Here is a 22,534-nt window from a genome sequence, read left to right on the forward strand (position 1 = left end):
TATTTAAAAGAAACTTGATGCATAGGGCATAGGTGAGGGGAACGAGGGGGTATGTGGGGGGAGCTTGTGTGAAGTATAAACACTGGCACGGAATAGTTGGGCTGAACATCCTGCTTCACTCTATGTAAACCTATATAGCTCATTTCCCCCCAGCAAGAACACAAACACAACTGCATTCATTAAGCTAGCAAGTGATCCGCTCAGCCTTAACAAGAGAGACACTTATCACATCACACTGCCAGTAAAGCTGAACATAGCTCCCTCTCATTATACACTAAAGAGGCTCTCACTGTACAATATTTCAGTGGAAGTCATTTCAACAAACAGAGTTAATAAGTGATTCTGGAAACAAAATTTTAAAGCCTGCTATAAACCGAGAATGACTGGGCACGAATGCCAGACAAAAGCCTATAAAACAACTTACAGATGGCATGATTACATTGTTGGGAGGAAAGAGGGGAAGAGGGAAGTAGGTGCAGGATGGAGAAAGAACTGGCCAAAAGACTGAAGATCTCACGCAATACGCTCAGCAATTTCCCATAAACAAGAAAGTATCAGACAGACTCTTTAATAAGGGAGCTTAGTATGGAAATGAATGTTAGTGAGCAGCATGAGGCACAGGTGCTTGCTAAAGATTCCACTGTGTCAGGAAACAGGAAGTAAATCGTAGCATTCCCTGATGCCCAATTTATGTTCACTTCAGACTCGCCAAATCTCATCCATGTTGAGGTTAGAAACATCACTGGTTTGGTTACAATTCCCAGGTTAAAAAAATAATAACTCCAGCTCCGTGGGTTTGAGACTTGTCTCCAACTGGAAATCCCAGAACTCCTGACAGTTCCTCTACCCTGACTGGTGTGTCATTTGTGTGACTGTCATGGAGCCATTATTAGTGTGGGAAACCACATAAACCAATAATTTCACAGTTAATGGGAGGCAGAAAAACATCAGACTCGTCTCTTTTTTTCTAACAGTACCAAGGTAGTGATTTGTAATTATTGTTAATTTTGCCAATTTTTCTGCTCCATTAACTTGTTCTCTTCTGAAAGTGTTTGACTATTTGACTGTTAGATCACCACTGACGTACCTGTGCAATGCACAGGAAGTGTTGTTGATGGAGATCTGATGACAGGAAGTCAGCCATTATCGCTTCTCCCCACTTTCTCTCAAGATTCAAAGACGTGGCAATCTGGCTGAATTCGTAGCCATCTTGCCTCTGAGTTAGAAGGTTGGGGCTTTGAACTCAGTTTAGTGCAATATTGGGGAGATGCTACATTGTTGGAGGGGTCATCTTTTGGAAGACATGTTAAACCGAGGTACTGTCTGCCTGTTGAGGTGAATGTTAATGGTTCCATGGCACTATTCAAACAAGAGAAGGAAGTTTCTCACAATGTCTCGGCCAACAAACCCCTAAATAAAATGGCTCACTCACTCCATGGCTTTTGGGAGATATTGCTAAGTGTAAATTGACTGCCTCTAAAATCTTGTGAAGCATTTTTGAAATGTATTGATGATGTGATAAGGCACTATAACAAACGCAAGTATTATATTATAAAAATACTGTTGCTTCCTCCTCCCACATAATCACCAATTCTAACAAAACCTATTCAGTTGTCTGCTATTCCAACTCATTATTTCCCAGAACCTCAGGATGATGGAAGCCCTTCCTCATTCAGTCTTCCTTTCTCTGACAATCTAAAGGCTTTTAAACCCCAACCTTGGTGTCATCCCCCATCACTTAATTGATCTCACCCTCGCTCCTACTCCCAATCCTGGTAGTGTCCAGCCTTGGCCCTGCATCTTGATTTTTCACTAGAGATTCCGCTGCCAATGTGCTTTTTGAACCAGCTACTAGGAGATATGTAAGGGTGCCTTTTGCTCCAACTGAGTTTCCTCAAGTCCAAGTTGTCTGCAAAATTTTTGGAAGCATAACAATGTGCTAAAACAGTCAGCAACACTTCTTTCTGAAAATCACATTCAAACTTGACAAGAGGTGAGTAACTGTAATGGATAAACTATAGTGGAGTCCTGTAGCTCAGTGGTTAGAGCACTCGCTTTGCAAGTGAGAGACCTGAGTTCAATTCCAGGCAGGGCGAAACCTTGGGCAAGTTTCCTTACTCCACACGCCTAATAATAATCCCTCAAAAAAAAACAATAATAAATTGGTCATTTTCAATCCATGACTGTTTGTGGGACATTGCTGTGCGCAATTGGCTGCCGCGTTCGCCCACAAATATACAGTCAATTCACTTTACAGTGTTTTCTGTGAAGCGCTTTGGGATGTCCTCCCGACTTGAAAAGCGCTATATCAAATGCAAGGATTATTATTATTATTATTATTATTATAAAACCTTGCAAACTAAAGCCTCAGCTGGTCCAGCAGCACAAAGCTTGCCAGGCAGTGTTCGCCATGGTAAGCTTCACGGTTTGGGCTGGTTAATCTCTAAATCCCCAGTGCACACACTCCAGGGCCCCTATTACTTTCCGGGAGTAGGTAGCAGAGTGCATCCCTCCGGAGAGAGAGAGAGAGTACTCTATATCAAACAAAAGGAAATTCCCACACATGATTGTTTGGCTTGGATGCTCTTAAGCACAGTAATGGGTTTCCGCCTGTGTCTCTAACGCGAGCAAAGACCTTTAACTGAATAAACATTTTCTTTACAAGAAAAGCTGAGAGTCTGGAGATAGTAATTATATTCAGTGACACTCCACCCTTGAACCAAGGATCTTATCAGCACCATTACAGCCATTTGTTCGTTTACGCTTACGTTGGAGTGAAACTGTGTTAAGCCAGCTTCTCCTGCCCGCTGGCCCCACGATTCTAAGTCCTGCTCCACCTCACCCAGTTACAAAGCACCTTGAGCACACAGTAGCAGGAAGCTGCTGAACAGGCAGCGGGGGCTGCACACACTCAAATCCAGACCTAGAAAGAATTTGTGAAATCTGTCCACTGAAAGAAGAAATGTAGCACCTTAAATATTCATTGCATTTACAAGTGAATTTCCACTGCGAGTGAGCAGCAGACTGAGGCTACAGAGTTAGACGAGCACAAATCTAACAAGCTCACAATCTGAATTGTAAAAGCCCATATTGATTTATTGACGCGAGGATGAAATGGATACATACTCAGTGAAATAAGGAGGGCTTCCTGTGTTAAAACATACGTGTTTTCAGGCTGAACATTTCCTAGGATTTACAATCTCTTGTAATTTATTTAGTCTCTTTCGCTGAATACCTATGTCATGTGTAAAATAGATTGTCTACTTGGAAATATCAAGTCTGAATTCCCTTTTGAGGGCTGGACATCCTATGCAGCTTGCAGAATGATTTATCGCCTTCATTGCATAAACTGTTCCCGAGACTACTCTACGAGACTGTAATGTGCACAACATCAATGTGAAAGGTAGAATATGGAGTAGAACAGAAGTGTAAATCCATATTAGCTTTCAATAGAGGACTAGATAAATACCTAAAAAGGAGCAAGCTACAGTGGTTTGGGGAAAGTGCAGGTAAATAGGACTGAAAGGATTGCTCTTAAAAGAGCCGCAGAGACACGATGGGTCAAATGGCCTTCTTCTGTGCTGTAAATTTCATGATACTATATGCACAGTACTGAAGGACATTCTGTTCATCGGGCAAAATAAATTTAACCAACATGAAGTCTCCAATATGACAGACACAGAATAGCAGGAAAGGGGAAAGCCTGCAAAGAGAGTTAGCTTCCATCATTCCCTCCCCAACCCATTTGGACTCCGATTTGCCAATACAAAGTGGCACTGAGTGGGGCTGGTTGGATTCCTGCAGAAATGCTTTCAGTCATCTTTCCCCTCCTGATCCCCCTCAGCTTGGGTGCCAGCCAGAACTGTCGAGCGCTTTGGGATGTTCTCCCGACCTGAAGGGGCCTATATAAGTGTAAATTGTATGGTATAGTGAGGAGCGTCACTCTGGCCCACTTGTGCACATTTCCTCGAAGCCAGCTTGAGCAGTATTGTCAGTGGCCTGGGAGCAAGTGGCTTATTTGCCTTTCCTTTCAAAGAAGGGAAATGGTGAACAATACATGTCACCTAAAGATGGAAGACGAATAGGGGAGGGAGGGGAGGGATTAAAGTGGGAAAGAAACTGAAAATTCAAACCTAGACATTTTCATTGTGCTGCATAAATGCTACCGCAGTGTTCAGAACTACAGTAAAGACGATGTAAGCAATGCACCAGCGTGAGCTGAATAGAGTCTTTGTAAGACATGAACACAAGAGCCATTCTCTGGTTTCAAGAGTAGTATGAGCCACATTTGGTTATTATGAGAACAGGAATATAAAGCATTAGCAAATAGATTAAACAAATAATGCTGTCTGATTGAGCATTAATCCCCGGTAAAGGTCCCATGTTCTAATATTATTAGTTGAGTTTCTAATTCGCGGGATTCTCTTGAACTAAACTTCGCACTAATATCTGCATTGTTTAAATGTCAGGAGGTTTCTATTTGGAGAGCAGAAAGCTTTTTAAATAGGAGGGATTAAAATGTACATTTTAACAAGGAATGTCTACCTTAGTTGCCCCCACCCCACCATTCTTTACACTAATTCAAAGTTATATTTATCTGAAATTTATATCAAATGCAAGGATTATTATTATTACTGTTTTTTACAACTGCATTCTAAGGCCACCTTGTGTAAGCGATTTGACCCTGGACAGATTTAGCCTTCGAGGAGCTGATAGTCTCAACCAAGGTAACCCCCTTGGCAGAGGTCCAGACAGACAATGTGGCCACAACCTCTCTGCCAGAGCTCATCTTGACCTGACAACCAGGGTGTGCAAGAGTCGTCAAGGATATCAAGAATCTGGGGGAAAAAAAGCTGGGGAAATGGGATTAAATGATCTAACAAAATGGTAGTACAGGCTCGAGTGCCTGAATGGCTTCCTTCTGATCCTACCTATGTGAAGGGTGTTATATAAATGCAAGTTAGAATGGAAAAACAGGCCACATGGGTTAGAGACTTACTCAGCTCGATTTCATAACAATCGGCTTTGCATTCTGCACTTGACTGGAGATTATAGCAGAGGGGATAAATACGTTATATGTTCAAAGCCTCATTGGGCACTTTGTGTGAGAATAATACTTCCTTCTCTTTGCAAATGGTAGCATGGGGTCTTTAAAGCCCCTTCCTGTGAGTTTCAAAGTGCTCTGATAGTCGAGGCTGGCGATCCATTGGAGCACAAGTCATTGGAAGAGATGACTTTCAGGTGAAATTTTAAATCATGGTCTCAAATCTGCCTGTTCAGGAAGATTTTAAAGATCCCATGGTATTCCTTGCAAAAAGGTTTCACCCCGAGTCCTGGCCAATGTATGTCCTTTTGGATTACACAAGAGATAGACTAATATTCTTGCATATCTGCAAGGAAACCTTTCAAAGCAGTGTTGGGGGTGGTGGTGTAGGAAAGGTGCCATAAAACCATTCAAACAGTTTACAAATTTCTTAAATTCTGAGTCTGGATGTGCCGATGGCAGAGACATGCCCCATCCTCCAACATCTTCCTCAGGGCCAACTTCCCTGAATCCTGCTTGTGTGTTCGACTCCCAGTGTTTGAGTGTCAGTTAGTGGGCTTGTGGCATTACTCAGCATATCACAAACAAGCCCAAAATTACAACATAAAGATACAGCAAAGTGCAAATGACTTTCGGAATGAGAGTAAAGAACTCACTTGAACATCTTTGTACTTGTCTTTTAAATCCAAGAGTCGATGGTAGGCCTTAATAGCTCGCTGAACTCTCCGACATCAATACAGGTGACAATGTAGTTCTCCCAGATCTGCCAGTGCTCATAATTACACTTGATGGCTTCCTGGAGTGATCGGAGGGCTTTTGTTCTACAGGACAGACAGCGCAACATTTAGGTACAACTCCTTAAAGACGTGGATCGACTGCAAAATCATCCAGTACTAATGTCTAATGAGCAGTCCAATACAGGAGGTAGTTTTTACTCCTCCCTGTTCATTAAGATCACTAATGGGGCACCAATATCTGACAGCAGTGCGCATTAGTTCAGTGACATTTGTCACCTGACAACTTGTCATTGGGAAATATATAGACACATATTTTAAAAATCCTTACATTTCATATAGGACATTTCGCATCAGGAAGGCATCTCAAAGCACTTCACAAGCTATGCTGGAAAGTGTAGTGACTGGCTGTTTTGTGCACAAAAGTACTGATTCACCACACACTGATTTATTCTTGGTGCTACAAGGTCAACAATTAGCCCAAAGTTTCAGATGTGATCTGAATGTGTAACAGCTTTCGTCTGGAGGGTATTACAAGTCTTCAGGCCAATATTTCACTGTTATAGCCCTCAAGTTAGTCAATATATTTACATCAAATTAATAATGATTGTGGTCTGGGCAGTTAGCTGATCTCAGTTAATGCAGGAGCGCGAACCATTGCTGATATTTGTGTCAGCTTGGCTCAGTTGGTATCACTCTCGCCTCCAAGTCAGAAGGTTGTTGAGTCAAGCTACTCATCGGGACTTGTAAACCTTCATTGTTTAAGCTGATCCGCCAATACAGAGCAGGGGGTGCACTGCACTGTTGTAGGTGCCGTCCTTCGGATAAGATGTTAAACTGAGTTCCTATCTGCCTGTTCAAGTGGACATTAAAGATCATAATATTATAATAAAGATAGTTTGTTAAGTTAAACCATATGCCTATCCTATCAGTGGAAGACACATCCTCTGCTAACCCAAAAGCGGTCCCATTATTACTGCCATAGACATGCTTCTTTGCAGAGTGATAAAGGCTGTTGATGTGCACAAACTGCTCAGTGAATCCTCCACACCAAATGAACACCCCTACCCCCGCTACACATAAATGTTACCACTTGGTTAAATCAAGTCTCACAGTAGAATATGTACCAATGACTTACTTTTGTTTTAATCGGATGTATGCAGTTGACAGATTGTTCCAAGCTTCTGCATTCTGAAAGCATAGGAAAATACGATTAAGGTGAATCTACCTCTTCAACCAAACATTACAGATGTAGAACAGGTTACAAATCAGCACATTGAGAATGAATTGATTTGAATTCATTCCCTCATAAAAGAACCTTTACCTTCATGTGGATGGGGGAGCTGGGGGGGGGCATGAGGGGAAACTCAGTTGACAGGAAGGAAAAGCTTTATGGATAATAACTGCTCCCAGTTTCAAAGAGATAAGATTCCTGTATAAATACAACATAATCATTTTGATGTTACTGAGACCATGGAAATATCACGTACAGAACGCAACTACTATAGTCGGTGTTAAAAAACAGACATCAGTCTGCTAGAATACTGTACTCATACTATATGTGTAATGGTCGGCTGAGAGCTTCGCATTTTCTGAATTGACTGGGGGTGCAGGGGGGGGGGGGGGGTGGATTTTATGGTCTTAGGATCAGTCACTTCCCTTAGGATATTAAATAAACTGAGGTAGGGCCCATAACGGACCAAATTATACGCAGTCTGTGGAACCGAAAAGCGAAATGATCTTTTTTCATTCCATCATTTTTTAAATAGAACTCGATAAACTGGATCGGCACCAGTGTATAGTGAAGCCATCTGTCTTTTCCATCAGTCACAGTACTTCTTTCTCACAGTGGTTCCCATCTCCCTCACACTGAGTTCTGTCCTGCCCATTTGTGGAGTCCTGTAGCTTAGTGGTTAGAGCACTTGCCTTGCAAGCAAGAGGACCTGGATTGTTGGGTCGATTGGAGAATTACTTTTTCGGGGGTAAATATTCCTTCAAAATAAATTAACATAACCTGGTCACTCAGTCCATGACTGTGTGTGAGCCACTGCAGTGCGCAAATGGCTGCTGGGTTTTGTCCACAAAATATACAGTCAATTCACTTTAGAATATATTCTGTGAAGCGCTTTGAGACGTCTTGAAGATGTGATAAGGCGCTATATCAAATGCAAGGATTATTATTTTAGGGATTTGGGGATATAATGTTGAATATTCTCAAAATGTTTCATTACTAATTAATCATCATTTTAAACAACTGTGTTTAACATTTAGTTTTTTTAAAAAATTAATAGGAGAAACATGTTAGGCTCAAAATTCCAGTTGACAAGGACTCTGAAAGGGTTGATGGTATAATTTCCCCCCACCTGTTCAGTTGCTCTGAGATAGTCTGGGAGGGGGACCACACACACACACACATCATCCCTAGAACCATTCATCAAGTGGGAAGTGGCAGGATCGATCACAGGCTGCGGCCCTCTGATGGTGTAGTCGGCACCTGGTAACCGCACCCCCCGGGAACCAGCAGTTTACGAGCCTTTGGGAACCCACTGTTCCCTTCAGAGTTCAAACTCTCCAACTACATTTCATTTCTTTGAATGTTGCATCACCAAAACGCTAGCAGCTCTGTCTCTCTATGTCTGGCAATGGCAGCAGATACCTCCACAAATCTATAGAGTTCCTTCCACTGGATTAATAAATCCTTGTTAAATGTTTGCCCAGAATGCAGGATCTCTTAACGACAAAGGGAAGGGGCAAGAGAGAGAAAAAGAGAACGGAAGGGATAGATAAAGAAAGGGAGGGGAAGAGAGAGGGAGAAAGGAAGAGAAAGAAAGAGAATAGAGGAGAGGGAGAAAGAAAAAATGGAAGGGGAGAGAGACTTTATATCATGGGATGATGTCATTCTGAACTAATATTGATAATAATCATAATCCTTGCATTTGATATAGCACTTTTCACATCTTCTAGACGTCTCAAAGCGCTTCAAAGAATATACTGTAAAGTATATTCTATATATACATATGAGTGTATATTTGTGGGCAAAACACGGCAGCCAACTGCGCAAAGCAGTGTCCCACAAACAGTCGTGGATTGAAGTGGCCAATTTTATTATTATTGTTTTTCTCTTGAGGGATTATTATCAGGCGTGTGAAGTAAGGAAACTTGCCCAAAGTTTCGCCCTCTCGGGAATTGGACCCAGTTCTCTCGCTTGCAAGGCGAGTGCTCTAATCACTGAGCTACAGGACACCTATGTTCAGGAAATTCTAGGCTCACATCAGCTCACTCTGGATCTAATCCACTGTTAAACACATTTTCCTACTACCCTCTCCCAGACTGTAATACTCAAATCTTAAATAGGACATTAAAAATTCAGAAGCAGCCAAAAATAAATACCAGGCCTGTTTAACCGAGCACATACTGTGGCATGTTTTGAAGCCAATTCTTTATATAACGCACTGATCATTAAAACTATTATAAGCACATTGTGCAGAAAGTGCTGACAGTAACACGTGTGTTGTACAACAGCAGTCAGTGCATGGGGTTAAAAGGTCACTTTGGATGCATTCAATATGGCAGATTCCATACAAAAGGTTGGGGGAAAATAAGCCTTTTGGCTATCATATTTTCCACAAACATATGCAACTTTTTCTTTCCATGGATTTACCCATGTAATTAATATTCAGCGGAGATAGAGGTTCTCCAAAGCCATTGGAATATTTAACCCTATAGGGTACTGATCCTGGGCATTTAACAAGGCCTGTTTATCAGCTCTATCGAATGCTCAGTTTACACTCCAAAGTTTCCCATTACATCAATGTTCTTTTGAAGGCAAGGTGCCCAAAATAGTACACAATGTCACATGTAAATGTATGTTTCATCAATGTATGTAAGAGAAACTTGATTTTAATAATACTTCCATTTGATATAGAACCTTTCATGTCACGAGGGTATGGCAAAACACTTCAGATGATTTACTGGAAAGTCCAGTGACTGTATATTTGTAGTCAAATTATCAGTGTATTTGAGGCATACATGAGAGAGAAGGATAGATATAGGTGAAGGGAATGGGTGGGGGCTTGTGTTACTAAGAAATCCCGTTGTGGTTTGTGAGGCGATCTTCCTAGAGGAGAACCAGTCAAGTCTGCTCAGCACTTTTCCCCCCTTTAATAGGATGGGCGAGAAGTGTGACTTTGTATGTAGAAGATCCCAGGTGCATTACTGAGTGGCTCCAAAGTACTGTGTCACATCTCCACCTGAAATCACTACTTTAAATATACAGAAGTGGGCATCAGTGAACACAGAATTTCAGAGGAATGTCTTAAGAGACAAAATAGTGCTCCAGGATAAGTGGCACAATCAAGTATAAGGTGGATCCCATCTTGTCATGTTTACATTAAGACCCAATGGCTTTATCTCGAGTGAAAACTTGGGAGAGGTAAAGAGGAGATCCGGTTACTTCCTGCATCACATCAAACCAAGAAGAGCTTGCTTCCATGCAGCTTTAATATTCCAAAGGCGAAGGGGAGATGCTGGTTTATGGAAGCATCAGACTTGGAGATAGTACAGCAATCCTTCGTTCGGCTCTAAAATCAAATGGAAATTTGACAAGGAGACAAAGCTTGGCTCAATGGCTCCAGTTTGTAATCTTCATTTACAGAACCAACACGAGCTTAACTCCTTGCTGATTCCAAAAGCGGAGAACTTGATTTTACACAGCTCCAATTCAATGCAAATGGGTCTCCTGGCACAGATTGTCCAGAGTACAAGGAACACAAGTGGCAGCGGAGTCAACCCAAGACTATGTGTTCCACCTCATCCATCTGACTTATTTTAAATGGGAATTAGAAGATGCTTGAAAAAGAGAAATACTAGAGGGCATGGAGAGTGAGCTTGGAATAGATTAGGTGACTCACGCAGAGAAAAAAAACACCAGAGTGGGTTTGATGAGCCAAATGCCCAGTTTCTGTCCTGTACTTCTCTATGACTGTGAAGAGGCTGGCAAGGGCTGGGTGGGCACAGTTCCAGACTCAGCTTTAATATTCCAGAGGCAAAGCGGAGCTGCTCTTTATGGAAGCAGGGCAGATTCCTACTGGGAATAGATCTGTGCCCAGGAGAGGATTTGAAATTGTGTGCAGGGCCTGAATGAGTGCCGACAACAAGACCAGTCAAACGGACCCCCTCATTCCTGGCTTTTAGTGAATTAGAAATGTTAACTGTGCAGCAGTGTGTATGTCCAGCTAAGGCTGATCTCACTGCTGAGGACTCGAGCTCGGAGTCTCATTGATGAGCAATGCAAGGTTATCAACCATTAACTATGCCCTGGATTACTGTGGACCTGTCTGACTTTACCAGGTGTGTTTCCTCAGTAACATCACAATCCCATGGAGATGCCACTTACCTCTACCGCTTTTCACTGGTCTGTTTTAATATTACAATAAACCTGCTCAGTGCAACAGCAATGAAATGTGCTAAAGATCCCAAATCCTCCCCATGGCAGATGAGATTAAACATTTTGCCACAGCATAAACATACTGTATAAGAATGAGACACATTTCTATTATATATTATCAGCACTGAATTAAAGATAGCACTAAAGCACCTTTAAGTAGCATGCGGTTAAGAAACAGTCCAAAGTTTTTAGGCTTCTGCTTTCCCTCAGGGGAATTGGGATATTAAACGTCCATTAGTTATATGAGTTCTTGATACTTATGGCAGTCACTAGACGTAGATCAAAAATATTACCTTTTATTCCATCTTGGTGGCTTGTCTGAATTATGACTGAATCGTGCTCAAGATTCCTGGCATTCTGTGCTCTCTTAGGTCAGAGCTCTATTCTGCTCCTCCCCACATCAGCACAGCTGAGATTATAACTCAGTACAAGGCAGATCACAGGAGCAGAATGGCATCACATCCCTGAGTGGCTCTAGTTGTGTGGAGCAAATTAACCTGACATCTGATCACTCGGGACAATTCAATGAGACAGCGTGAAGAATAATTGGCACCTTATAATAAATAATAATCCTTGCATTTGATATAGCGCCTTATCACTTTGTGGAAACATCTCAAAGCGCTTCAAAAAATATACTTTAAAGCAGTGTGACTTTAAGGTACAATGTTGAGTTTGCTGACTAACACACAGTCTCTATACTTCACAGTAAACCTTGAGACATTTCAACTATGTAATAGGGGCTGTATCAAATGCAAGGATTATTTTTTATTATTAATATCTGATATTCGCAAATCGGCAATTGAGGTGTCTGAAAGACAGCACTAATGCAGGAAACAGACTGTAGAGTCAAAGACCACCGGTGCTTTTCCCTATGCAACCTTTTTTCACACTATGCCAGCCTTCAAAAATCATAAACAGGTAAGAGTGGACCCGAGGCACAAACTATCCACAATTAGACGCTACCCATCCTGTTGCAAATATGTATTGCAAATGAACTTCCCAATGTACTTCTTTTCTCTCTGTAATCAGATGGGGGGGTTCCCCTCAGAGTTTTGACTTCAGTCTATAAATTTATCAAAGCACGGCTTCCAATACGCACAGATTTATAACGAAAGAGCACTCCGCACTATCACAAAGAGTAGAAAAATGTACGCACTAGGGACACTGGAGACAGGCTACCCCTTCAGATCGTTGTAGACAGTCTCGAACATGAGAGGTGCTGTACTTAAACCGAAAGGGATCTTTATGGAAGTCATTACTGCACCAGATGAAACTCTACTCACATCAGGTTCCAACATCACACATTTCTGAAATGCTTTAGCGGCTCCTTCAAAGTCTTCCAATGCGAGATAGGCACAACCCATTGAAAACCAGAGTCCGAGCTGGGAAAGAGAAAAGAATAGATTGCATTTTTTTTTATTTTCGACTCCATTCATAAGCCAACCAAATCCTTCAGTGTCTCAAATCCATAATAATGCACAAAACTGCTGTGGCCAACTCTAAATCTTAGCTAGGAACTTGACACTTTTTTAATCCTTGAATTTTCTTTTGTGTGAAGCTGTCTGACTCTTTTTTGGATTCTACTGGAGTACAGTTCCACAAATGTCCTCTGCCAGCTTGGAAAAGTCACCATAAATGATGGTGAAAGCTTAATAGTAAATGTTGGCAGACTATTGGACTCTGCGGGGCATCAACACAACCACACCCACCCACACACAAAGAAACATACACACATACAAATAGAGAGACACACACATACACACGTATGCACACAGAACAACAAAAAGTCGGGACAACGTCTCAAGGTGCTGGGCAATCGAGGGTTTGCAACCAAGCTAGGGGATGAATTCAGGAGGGCTGGAGGCCAAAGAGGTTGGGGGAGGGGGGAGAAGACAAGCGAAGTTCCATACTGGTTCAGTGAGGTGAAGAGTGTATTCATGTGTAGTGATGTTGTCAGCGCCTGAGGTGTGGAGGTGCAGATTGGAGCCAAGCAGGAGAGTCTCTGTCTTGTCAACATTCAACTGGAGGAAGTTAGCTCTCATTCAGACTGGATGTCCGACAGGCAATCGTCAGAACCACAGCAACTGCTCCTGCGGGGGCAGGAGCAGAAGCCGTTGGCAGAGATACAAAGTGGAGCGTTGGGATAGGTAAGAATGAAACCAGGCAAGGACAGAACTGTAAAGTTGAAGCTGAGAGGCAGGGAGGTGGAGAAGAATAGAATGGTCAACATACATACAAATATACATCCACATACATACACATTTGTACACATGCATACAAACACACATACAGATACACACACAAGCATATAAGCACACATAAAGCACCTCTCTGGCGGGGTGGATGTGGTTACTGGTGAGCACAGAAGTAGGAAACCTTAGCTGACTTTTCCCTTCCTAACCCAGGGCACCGGAGCTAAGGGCAGTGCAAGAACTGCTGTCCCAGCTGAGATCACATTGATGGCCGTATTAAAATATTACTGTTCATGCTCACGTGAACAGCAACAGTTTCCGCCACCAGTGCCCACTCTTTTGGCAAACAGAGGAATTAAACTTCACATTTGACAAGATGTGGCTTTTAATTAACTTTTATGCAGATCTGCTGATTGATTTATTCTTTGGAAAAGTAGAAAAACACAGCTCAGCAATTGCTGCTCAAAAAACAATTAGATCAAATTAGTCTGCCGTACGTGGAAATGAGTGTGGCTGTACTGAGTGTTGGTGGAGTGCTTACACATGTTGAGTCAACGACCAGTGACTTGACAATATTTGGTTTAAAGCAAGCAAAGAAACCAGGAGCTTCTATTGCCAGCCCCTCCCACCCCCCACACACACACCACAACCCCCGCGCCCCCCTTACCCACTCCACTAGGCTCGCTTAGTCAAATGGCAGTCACTCCAACAAGGCATTTTAATTTTTAATGCAATACGCCATTAACAGACACAGAACACATTCGATTTTTGATCCCAAACGCACACAAGTGTCCGTTAACCTACAAGCACATGAGGACACCTCTCTTTACTCCTGGATGAAGCAAGGACAAGGTTTGAGTTGTCAGGGAAGAAACCCAACCAGAGATGCTTTGAGAGTCAAAACACATTTCGTCAATTTCATCATTGAACAGCTTTTTACATTTGCTGTGCCACCCCTTTTATCCAACAAGTTAGTTGCAAATGTTTGCAAATCACAAGTCATTACGCTAATATCAACTTCCGTTTGCAAATTAAATTGCATTATTGTCTCCATAATTCGCTGTATAATCTTTTTAAAAAAAAACACAGAGCAAATGCCCATCCCAGGCAAACGGCCTTTTGCCTTAAAATCTTTTGTCAGAATTTTGGAGCTTTTCACAACCAAGAAACTCTTGACAGCAAAAACAGCAAAAATAAAGGCCACTATCACGCTTTCCTGTGGTACGAATCTAGCCTAAATATCATTTGTGCCTCCTGGCTTGTCGGGGATCAATTATGGAATGGGTTTAGTGTGCCATTCAGCTGTCAGCCTTTATGCCAATGAGAATCTGAATTATCTCAGGATAAGGTGCTCTGAACATATTGGCTCGGATAAAAATGCAGACTTACCCAATCCAACAGGAAAAGGAAGCACTGGGAGAGGAAATCACTGACAGGTGTGAGCCAGCCCGGTCAAAAGCAATGATAACCTCTCTATGGCTGTTTGTGCGACATTTTGCCCACAAAATATACAGTAAATTCACTTTACAGTATATTCTGTCAAGCGCTTTGAGACATCTCAAAGACGTGATAAGGTGCAATAACAAATGCAAGGATTTTTATTATTATTGCTGTGCACAAATTGGCTTTGCAATCACCTACAAAATACAGTCAATCCACATTACAGTATACCTGGTGAAGTAAACACTTTGAGACATCTGAATTATGCGATAAGACGATACTTGAAAGTGCAAGAATTATTAGCATTCTTATTAGAATTATTTCAAGACAAACCTCAGGTGCTACAGTTCAACAGACACTATTTATTTCCTTTGTTTTCAAATGTAGAACAAAATGAAACGAAAGGGAATTAAAAAATAATGATGATCATTATTATTATAACCTGCAGTGGTTAGCTTGTTGTCCTACCTGAAGGGGGTTGAGCTGGACCGATTGCTCGAAGCACTCCACGCACTCTCTGAACTGATGGTTGCGGAGAAAGAGTAACCCCTTCGAGCGCTGGGCACGGGCACTGCGGTGCTTGGAGAGCTCCCACGCCTTGTCATAGTACTGGTGCTCATCCAGCACGTCTCCCAGCAGGCAGTACAGGGCTGGCGTCTCCGTCCTCTCCAGCTCTCTGCGGAGAATCTCCTCTGACTGAAGAAAACATCAGTGAGAGTGAACACAACTCGGCTGGACTTGCAGTAGGTACAGGGAAAGTAAGCTGCAAGTGGGGCTCCACTGCAACGCACCCTGGAGTGACCATTTTCTCTCCCTCCCTCAGCTCCTTTTAACCACCCGACAGAAAAATGCTCTACATAAATGTAAATTTGTACTGTTAAAGACTAAAGTATAAGGCAACCCACTCATCAGCAATGCCTAGGCTGAAACAAAACCAGACGGGGACAGAGTCGGCCAGCCCAAGCTGCCCTTTTGATAGCACTGTTACTCAGTGTGACAGGGAGCAGCATGAACGGGGGAGGTGGGGGGAGCTGCTGGAAGAATGGTATCATGATGATTGACCAAAGCTCTGGCATCACAATCAATCTAACCCTCACAATGCGAGTTAGAAGCAAACTCAGGACTCATGATGCTCATGTTATCAACCGTACAGCTTCTTTCCCTCATCAGGTTATCAGCTACTGTCAGGGGCAGAGAGGTACCCCAGATTTGTGAGGTACAGGGGCAACCAACCGAGTCACATCTGAGTGTGTGAGCTGGGACTGAGTGTGAGATCAGTCTGAGCTGGGTCAGTGTGAACATGTGTTGGAGCAGTAGAGTGTGAGCTGGGCCTGAGATTCAGTGTGAGCCAGAGCTGAGTGTGAGACAGCGAGCACAGGCAGTTCGGACAGGTGGCATTCAGAGCACGACAGCAACAAACAAAAGCTCTGTTCCAGTGATGTAAAAAAAAGATTGTATTTTGTGAGGCCAGAAACGAAATTGAACATTCATCAACAACTGAATGCAATCTGTGACTGAGTTTTCAAGAGATTAAACCAAGCTGCCAAAAAAAAACCACAGTGCTATATTGTTTCCCTCCCCCAACCCCAGCCACCCACCGCTACACTGGGGGAAGTTTCAACAAGAAAACAAAAGTTGGTCTCAGTCTGGTCAGTGAATGTAGATGTCCTGTGTCCTCACAGACTGGTATACATATGATCACTGAAACAGCACCAGGCAGAGGGAGATGGGGCCAAGGTAAATATCAAGAGTAATTCCCCCGTGCAGTGATTCAGATGCAATTCGATTCCCAGCAGAGTGAAACCTTAGGCAAGTTTCCTTCTCCCTCCACTCAAGAGGGCTCCGGTCTGCTTCACGTCCCCTGCCTCGCTCACCCCATCATTGGCAAGTAGGCCTTCTGCCACTCTGCCCCCACCCTCTGGAACTCCATCCCAGTTCCTCCGCCTCGCCCCTTACTTGTCACCTTCAAGACCCATCTCAATAGCCTCCTCTTCGACCATGCTTTCGATCACCCTACTTCCCCCTTTCCCCTCCACCCTCCCCAATCCCGACCCCCAGCTCGGGTCCGAAATTCTAACCGTCCAGCACCTTGGGACATCCTCCTGACTTGAAAGGTGTTTTACCAAAGTAATTTTGTTGTTGTTATTCCACACTCCTCTGTTTACCTAGTAAGTAGGAACCCAGTTGTTAGTCAATTGGAGGATCACTTTCTGGGGTAATAAACACTCCAAAAAACAAAAAAAATTGTTCACTCAATCCATGACGTTTGTGGGACACTGCTGTGTGCAATCAGCTACCGAGTTTTGCCCACAAAATACACAGTCACTACACTTTTTACAGTATGTTCTGTCAGGTGAACTGTGAAGTGAAGCTTTTTGAAACACCCTAATGATGCGATAAGGTGCTATATCAAATGCAAGGATTATTACTATTATTATTCAACTCTTGGGGTTAAAAAGGGCAAATCCAATGCACTAAAACCCACAGAGCCCAGTTGGTGTCGTCGATGTACTTTATTTGCTGTTTCACCTGTCCGGATGCAGCAATTGGTGCCAACATCAGCACAATACGGCCTTAAAGGATAATGGGTTGTCAATCTTCACAAGGATGGACATAGTATGTTGCCTGGGAGATGACCATGTGCTTTGCAAGATGCCCTCACACTTAATCTATTTTAAACTTTCACGCAAGGCTGAGCAATTGGCCAGCACTGCTAAGAGTGTGCCTGCTTTTGTTCGCCAGCAAACCTAATGCTCTGCTCCCCAGTAAATTCATGTTTCGATCTCTGATCTGCCAATATCTTTTGAAAATAGAAGAATCATATTCGTTTGGGGAGAGGGGGACCGAACAAAAAGTATTCGCCAACTCATTTGGGAGAAATTTCCACTTTTCAGTTATTAGGAGTTTATAAGGGATGCGGGTGACAATGGATTAATCCCATCTATAACCCTACACCCTATCCCCCTTCCACAAAACACACACACTGGTTAAAATATTATTACTGCACGGTGGGGAAGATTTTTTCCTGAAAACCTCTGTGATTTGCTTTTATCATTGGAATCCAGGCAGGCTGAAAGAGTGGCTGTTTCTGAATGGGTTTGCTGACGCAGTTATAGGGCACAGAGGGTTGCTCGATGTAGTTGGTAGGGAAGGTGAGTCAGACAGCTACTTAGAATGTCCTCTTACCTTCCCGTGCTGCCCCAATCGCTCGTAACAAATCACAACATCTTCCCACATCTCCAGCTGCTCAAAGATCTGCAGAGCTGAGCTGCTGCACCCCAGGTCAAACAGTAGCTTGGCAAGCTGCCGCTGAAGGGGAAATGAGAAGAAATAAGTCTTGCTCCTTTAAATGAGATCTCCAGCAATGAATCCATCAGTCTCCTTCTGTATATGCAATTCTGATGAAAAGAACATTTCCTGTATGAAACTTGTAAAATACAATGGCCACAGAGGGCACATTCGCCACGACTGAGAATTTAATCCTTTTTTTAAAAACAGAAAATACTATGTTACCATCAAATACAGCAGGATTTCAGTTATATGTTTGAGGAGCCATTGCTGTGCGTAAATTGGCTCCACCTTTGCCTACAAAATACACAGTAACTACACTTTGCTGTGAAATGTTTTGACATAAGATGCGAGAGCAAGTGCATCCTACTATCACGATACCTTGGCACTTGATTCGAGTCTCCAACTCTGAAACAGCAGTGTGTGCAACATGAAAAAATATTTGTTTAAATACAAATAGAGTAAGTGGCAAGAAAAAAAGTTTAGCAAAAGTATAACACTCAAAATTGAAGCAAGCACTAAAGAGCATTGCTATCTTTGCATTCTTGTAAAAGCTTGTGCGATGCTGAAAAACATGTTCATATGACACAAAATGGTGCCCGTTGAAATGAGGCGACTGAGTTCTGAGGGGCAGAAATCTGAGGCTGTATTGCGCGTGGATATTTCATCTATTCCCTTCCTGGTAGAAATAGTTTTCTGGTGTTGGCTGCAGTAAGGCAGAACCTGCTGTAAGATCCTGCTGAACATTCTGGGCAAAAATTGTGACCTGTGATGTGTTCATTCATGGCAAATACTATCTGGCAAGTTTCCTTCTACTTGTCCAGCTAGGACCACCCTTCCAGTTAGGGCTTTGGCATGCAGAGTTAACAGAAGCTGAGTGTGAAGATCCCTGCTTCCAATTAAGTATCAAGCTAGCTGTTGAAGGCAAGTATTCCACACTAGCAGACTTGCACAATAAAGTCTTGAGTTTTCTGGTGCAGACAGTCTTACAGCCATGCTCTGGAGGAATACACGTACCTGAACAGCCCAGTGAGGTGGCACTTGGCAGCTGTAAAATATCTTCAGGCGCTCAACTACAGGTGCCGTCTTGTCTTCAAAGTGATCTGCAAGAGCCTAAATGCAAAAGGACAACTATTAACAACTACAAGTTTGCAGCTGAGAGGTGTGGCTAAACACAGGCCATGTTTCCAAAATACTGAATTCAGAGCAAGAGACTGGATGTCAGGGCTAACTAGATCCCATGCATAGACAAGAAGGATGAGGCAAGCTAATCACACCAACAACAGCAACTTGCATTTATATAGCGCCCTTCATGCGGTTTAGCATCTCAGAGCACTTACTGAGATTTCTCCACTCCTAACACTTCAGGCTCTGATTTCAGGGTCTGAAAAGCAAATGCATAATAGTCCACTTTTGTATTTTAAAACAAAACTACCAAATGAGTTCAAAATGAACGTGCAAATATAAGTAAACTCGATGAACGAGAAGCACCATTTCAATCAAGAAAAAGATGGTTCAAATACAGAACACACACAATTCTTTAAGAAACTGACCATTATGACACAGCCTCAAGAGGATATGAGTATCAAGATTGTCAGTGGATAAAGGGGAGAGGGAATTTCTTCACTCAGAGAATTATTAGGGTTTGGAATTCATCACCACAATTGGCTATTGGGGATGGATCAATAAAATCGCTCAAACGGGAACTGGATAAACATCTAAGAGGCAAAAATGTTAAGGGATAAGCAGAGAGAGTCAGAAAGTGGAATTAATAAAAGGGAGAAATTTAGTAAAAGCAGTAGCATTGACAAATACGATAGGCTGAATGGTCTATTGTACAGAAAATGTACAATTTTCTGTACCTGAACAGAAAATGCTGCACCTGTACAATTGTCTACCTGAACAGGCAGACAGGACCTCAGTATAAAACAGGAAGACAACTCCAACAATGTAACGCATCCCCAGGATATATTGGAGTGTCAAACTAAACCGCGCAGTTCAAAGCCCCGATTCTAGAATGAAACTCAAAACATTCAGGCTCAGAGGCAAGATAGTCACCAACTGAGCCAGACTGACACTTGTATGAATCTCAACAGGTACTACATCTACATTTTAAGCCTAGGAGTCCCAAACAGACATTGATGTAGAATTTCCCAGTGACCAACTGTGAATTCTTTCTCAATAAACATGCAGCAATGGTGCTACAAAGTTAACCTCAATGCCTGAGCGCTGTAAGACATCAGAGAAACAAAACTTAAAGTTCCCACTGTCCAAATGGACAGCACTACCGACAATGCAACATTTCCCCAGTATTGTGCTGAAGTGTCAGCCTAGACACATTCCAATGTGGGGTTGACCCAGATATAAACGTGCTAGAAATGGAACCATCACAAACCAGATGGACTACAGTAGTGTTTCCTTATGTTCCTGTGTGACCAGAACATCAGAACACCCTTTGAACTGTGTTGGGCGATCTTGAACGTCCACCGGAACAGGCAGACGGGACCTCAATTTAATGCTTGACCTGACAGATGACATTCCTGTGTGGGAATGACCATAAGGCTGTAAAATCTGATCTTGCAGTTCATACAACAGGTGTAAGGTCTCCAGCAGTGATTCAAATGGTTTGAATTGTTTTTGGAGCTCACTAACGAGAAAACTGCCTTGTGTTCTCTGCACCGCTTCGTTCTTAGAAGGCTGAGGGTTCAATCCCAAATTTGAGCTCACAGCCCCGGCGCTGATACTCCATTGCAGTGCTGGTGTTGCGCTGATTGACAGAGGTGCCATCCTTCGGGTGAGATGATAAACCGAGGTACCGTCTGCCTCTTCAGGTGGAATAGAGTGGGGCATAAGGAGTGATGAGAGAGCAAACTGCCTGGAAATCACTTCCAGGTAAGCATTATTCTTGAAATGATGTGTTAATTATATCGGAAAACGGCAATTCAATAAGCAGATGCATGTGTGCTATTCAAAAGCGTGCAAAGAGCACACAGAGGATTCAGAAGCTAACGGTTGTTATGAAGAGAGATGGAGAGTTCCGATTGTTGCATCTCAGGAGAATAAAGTGGAGACTCGGGCAGGGCGAAACGTTAGGCAAGTTTCCTTACTCGATACGCCTCTGTTTACCCAGCAGTAAGTAGGAACCCGGTTGTTAAATCAATTGGCAGATCGCTTTCCGCGGGGAATAATCCCTCCCAAAAAAACAATTTGGTCATTCAATCCACAACTGCTTACGGGATACTGCTGTGTGCAATTGGCTGACGCATTTCACCCCCAAAATATACAGTAAATCCACTTTACAATGTATTCTGTGAAGTGCTTTGAGACTTCTAAACGACATAAGACACTATATTATTATTATACTATATATAAAAACTCAAGATGTCTCAAATTAAGGAAGAAGGCTGTTTAAGAATTTTTAAAATGGACGTGAATTTGAAGGTGGTGTGTTATCAGAATTGTGCACTGAGCACTGACGGTGCCAACGAGATAATGTATCTCTTTAGTACATCGAGAATGATAGATAGGATTAGGCCACACATCATTCTCAAATCTGCATGGGCAGCTTTCCCTCCTCCCTAGCAGTTTACAAAGCTATCCGCCGGGCGCTTATAATATTGCAACCCCATTTGGTTTTTTTCTCCAAACTTCTTCACCTTGTTTTTCAATCACTTAAACAGAAGCCATTTTTCACAATAACCGCCTCGGAATGGCTCCATAAATACAGGGCAATAAAACAGGAGTGACGTGTGGAAGTAAGCCACAAAACCAGACATTAACTAGAAAATAATCATTCATAGTCTGCGCCTATCCACAAGAAAAAAGGGCTGTGAGGAAATACGGAAAAACAATTGAAAATGATGCCTTACATCAATCAAATTCCATACTGAAGATCGCTTAATGTTTTTTCGGAACAAAATTTTTTTCAATGTTGCTGCATGTAGTGTACATTACAAAACAGCATCTTTCTGGAAAATCTCTTGTGAGCATAGAGAAGGAGGTTTAGGGGCAAGGGCAGGTAATTGTAGTTGAGTTACAGGATCAGCCACAATTTTATAAAATGATCGAACAGGCTCGAGGGGCTGAATGGCCTACTCCTGTTTCTATGTTCAAATTATTTTCTAGTACTTATTTAAGACGACTAAATATTTTGTCAAAAATATCATTGAGAAGAAAGGTCACATCTCACACAGCTTTTGGGTAGAGCCAACTGAAGGAGGGACTTCATATAAACTACATGACAGTACCAAATGTGACAAGTAATAAATAACATGTCACTATTCAAAAAGAGAAGGAAGCTTCACCCGATGTCCTGGCCGACAAATTTGTGAGAGCTTGCTGGTGCAAATGTCTACCACATTTTTCTACAAAACCTCACTTGACTTGACTG

At 42.5% G+C, this 22,534-nt stretch overlaps 1 protein-coding gene across 1 annotated transcript in view; it reads right to left on the bottom strand.

Annotated features, from left to right (window-relative positions):
• ttc27 (tetratricopeptide repeat domain 27) overlaps positions 1-22,534 on the bottom strand; it is a 115,497-nt gene that overhangs the window by 23,719 nt on the left and 69,244 nt on the right. Inside the window, 7 exon segments of the mRNA XM_042333120.1 lie at positions 5,701-5,762; positions 5,765-5,865; positions 6,917-6,969; positions 12,508-12,606; positions 15,325-15,552; positions 18,043-18,165; positions 19,162-19,257. Coding sequence (XP_042189054.1) covers positions 5,701-5,762; positions 5,765-5,865; positions 6,917-6,969; positions 12,508-12,606; positions 15,325-15,552; positions 18,043-18,165; positions 19,162-19,257 — 762 coding nt within the window.

Source organism: Callorhinchus milii, unplaced genomic scaffold (genome assembly GCF_018977255.1).
Source record: "Callorhinchus milii isolate IMCB2004 unplaced genomic scaffold, IMCB_Cmil_1.0 Scaffold3, whole genome shotgun sequence".
Taxonomy (NCBI): domain Eukaryota; kingdom Metazoa; phylum Chordata; class Chondrichthyes; order Chimaeriformes; family Callorhinchidae; genus Callorhinchus; species Callorhinchus milii.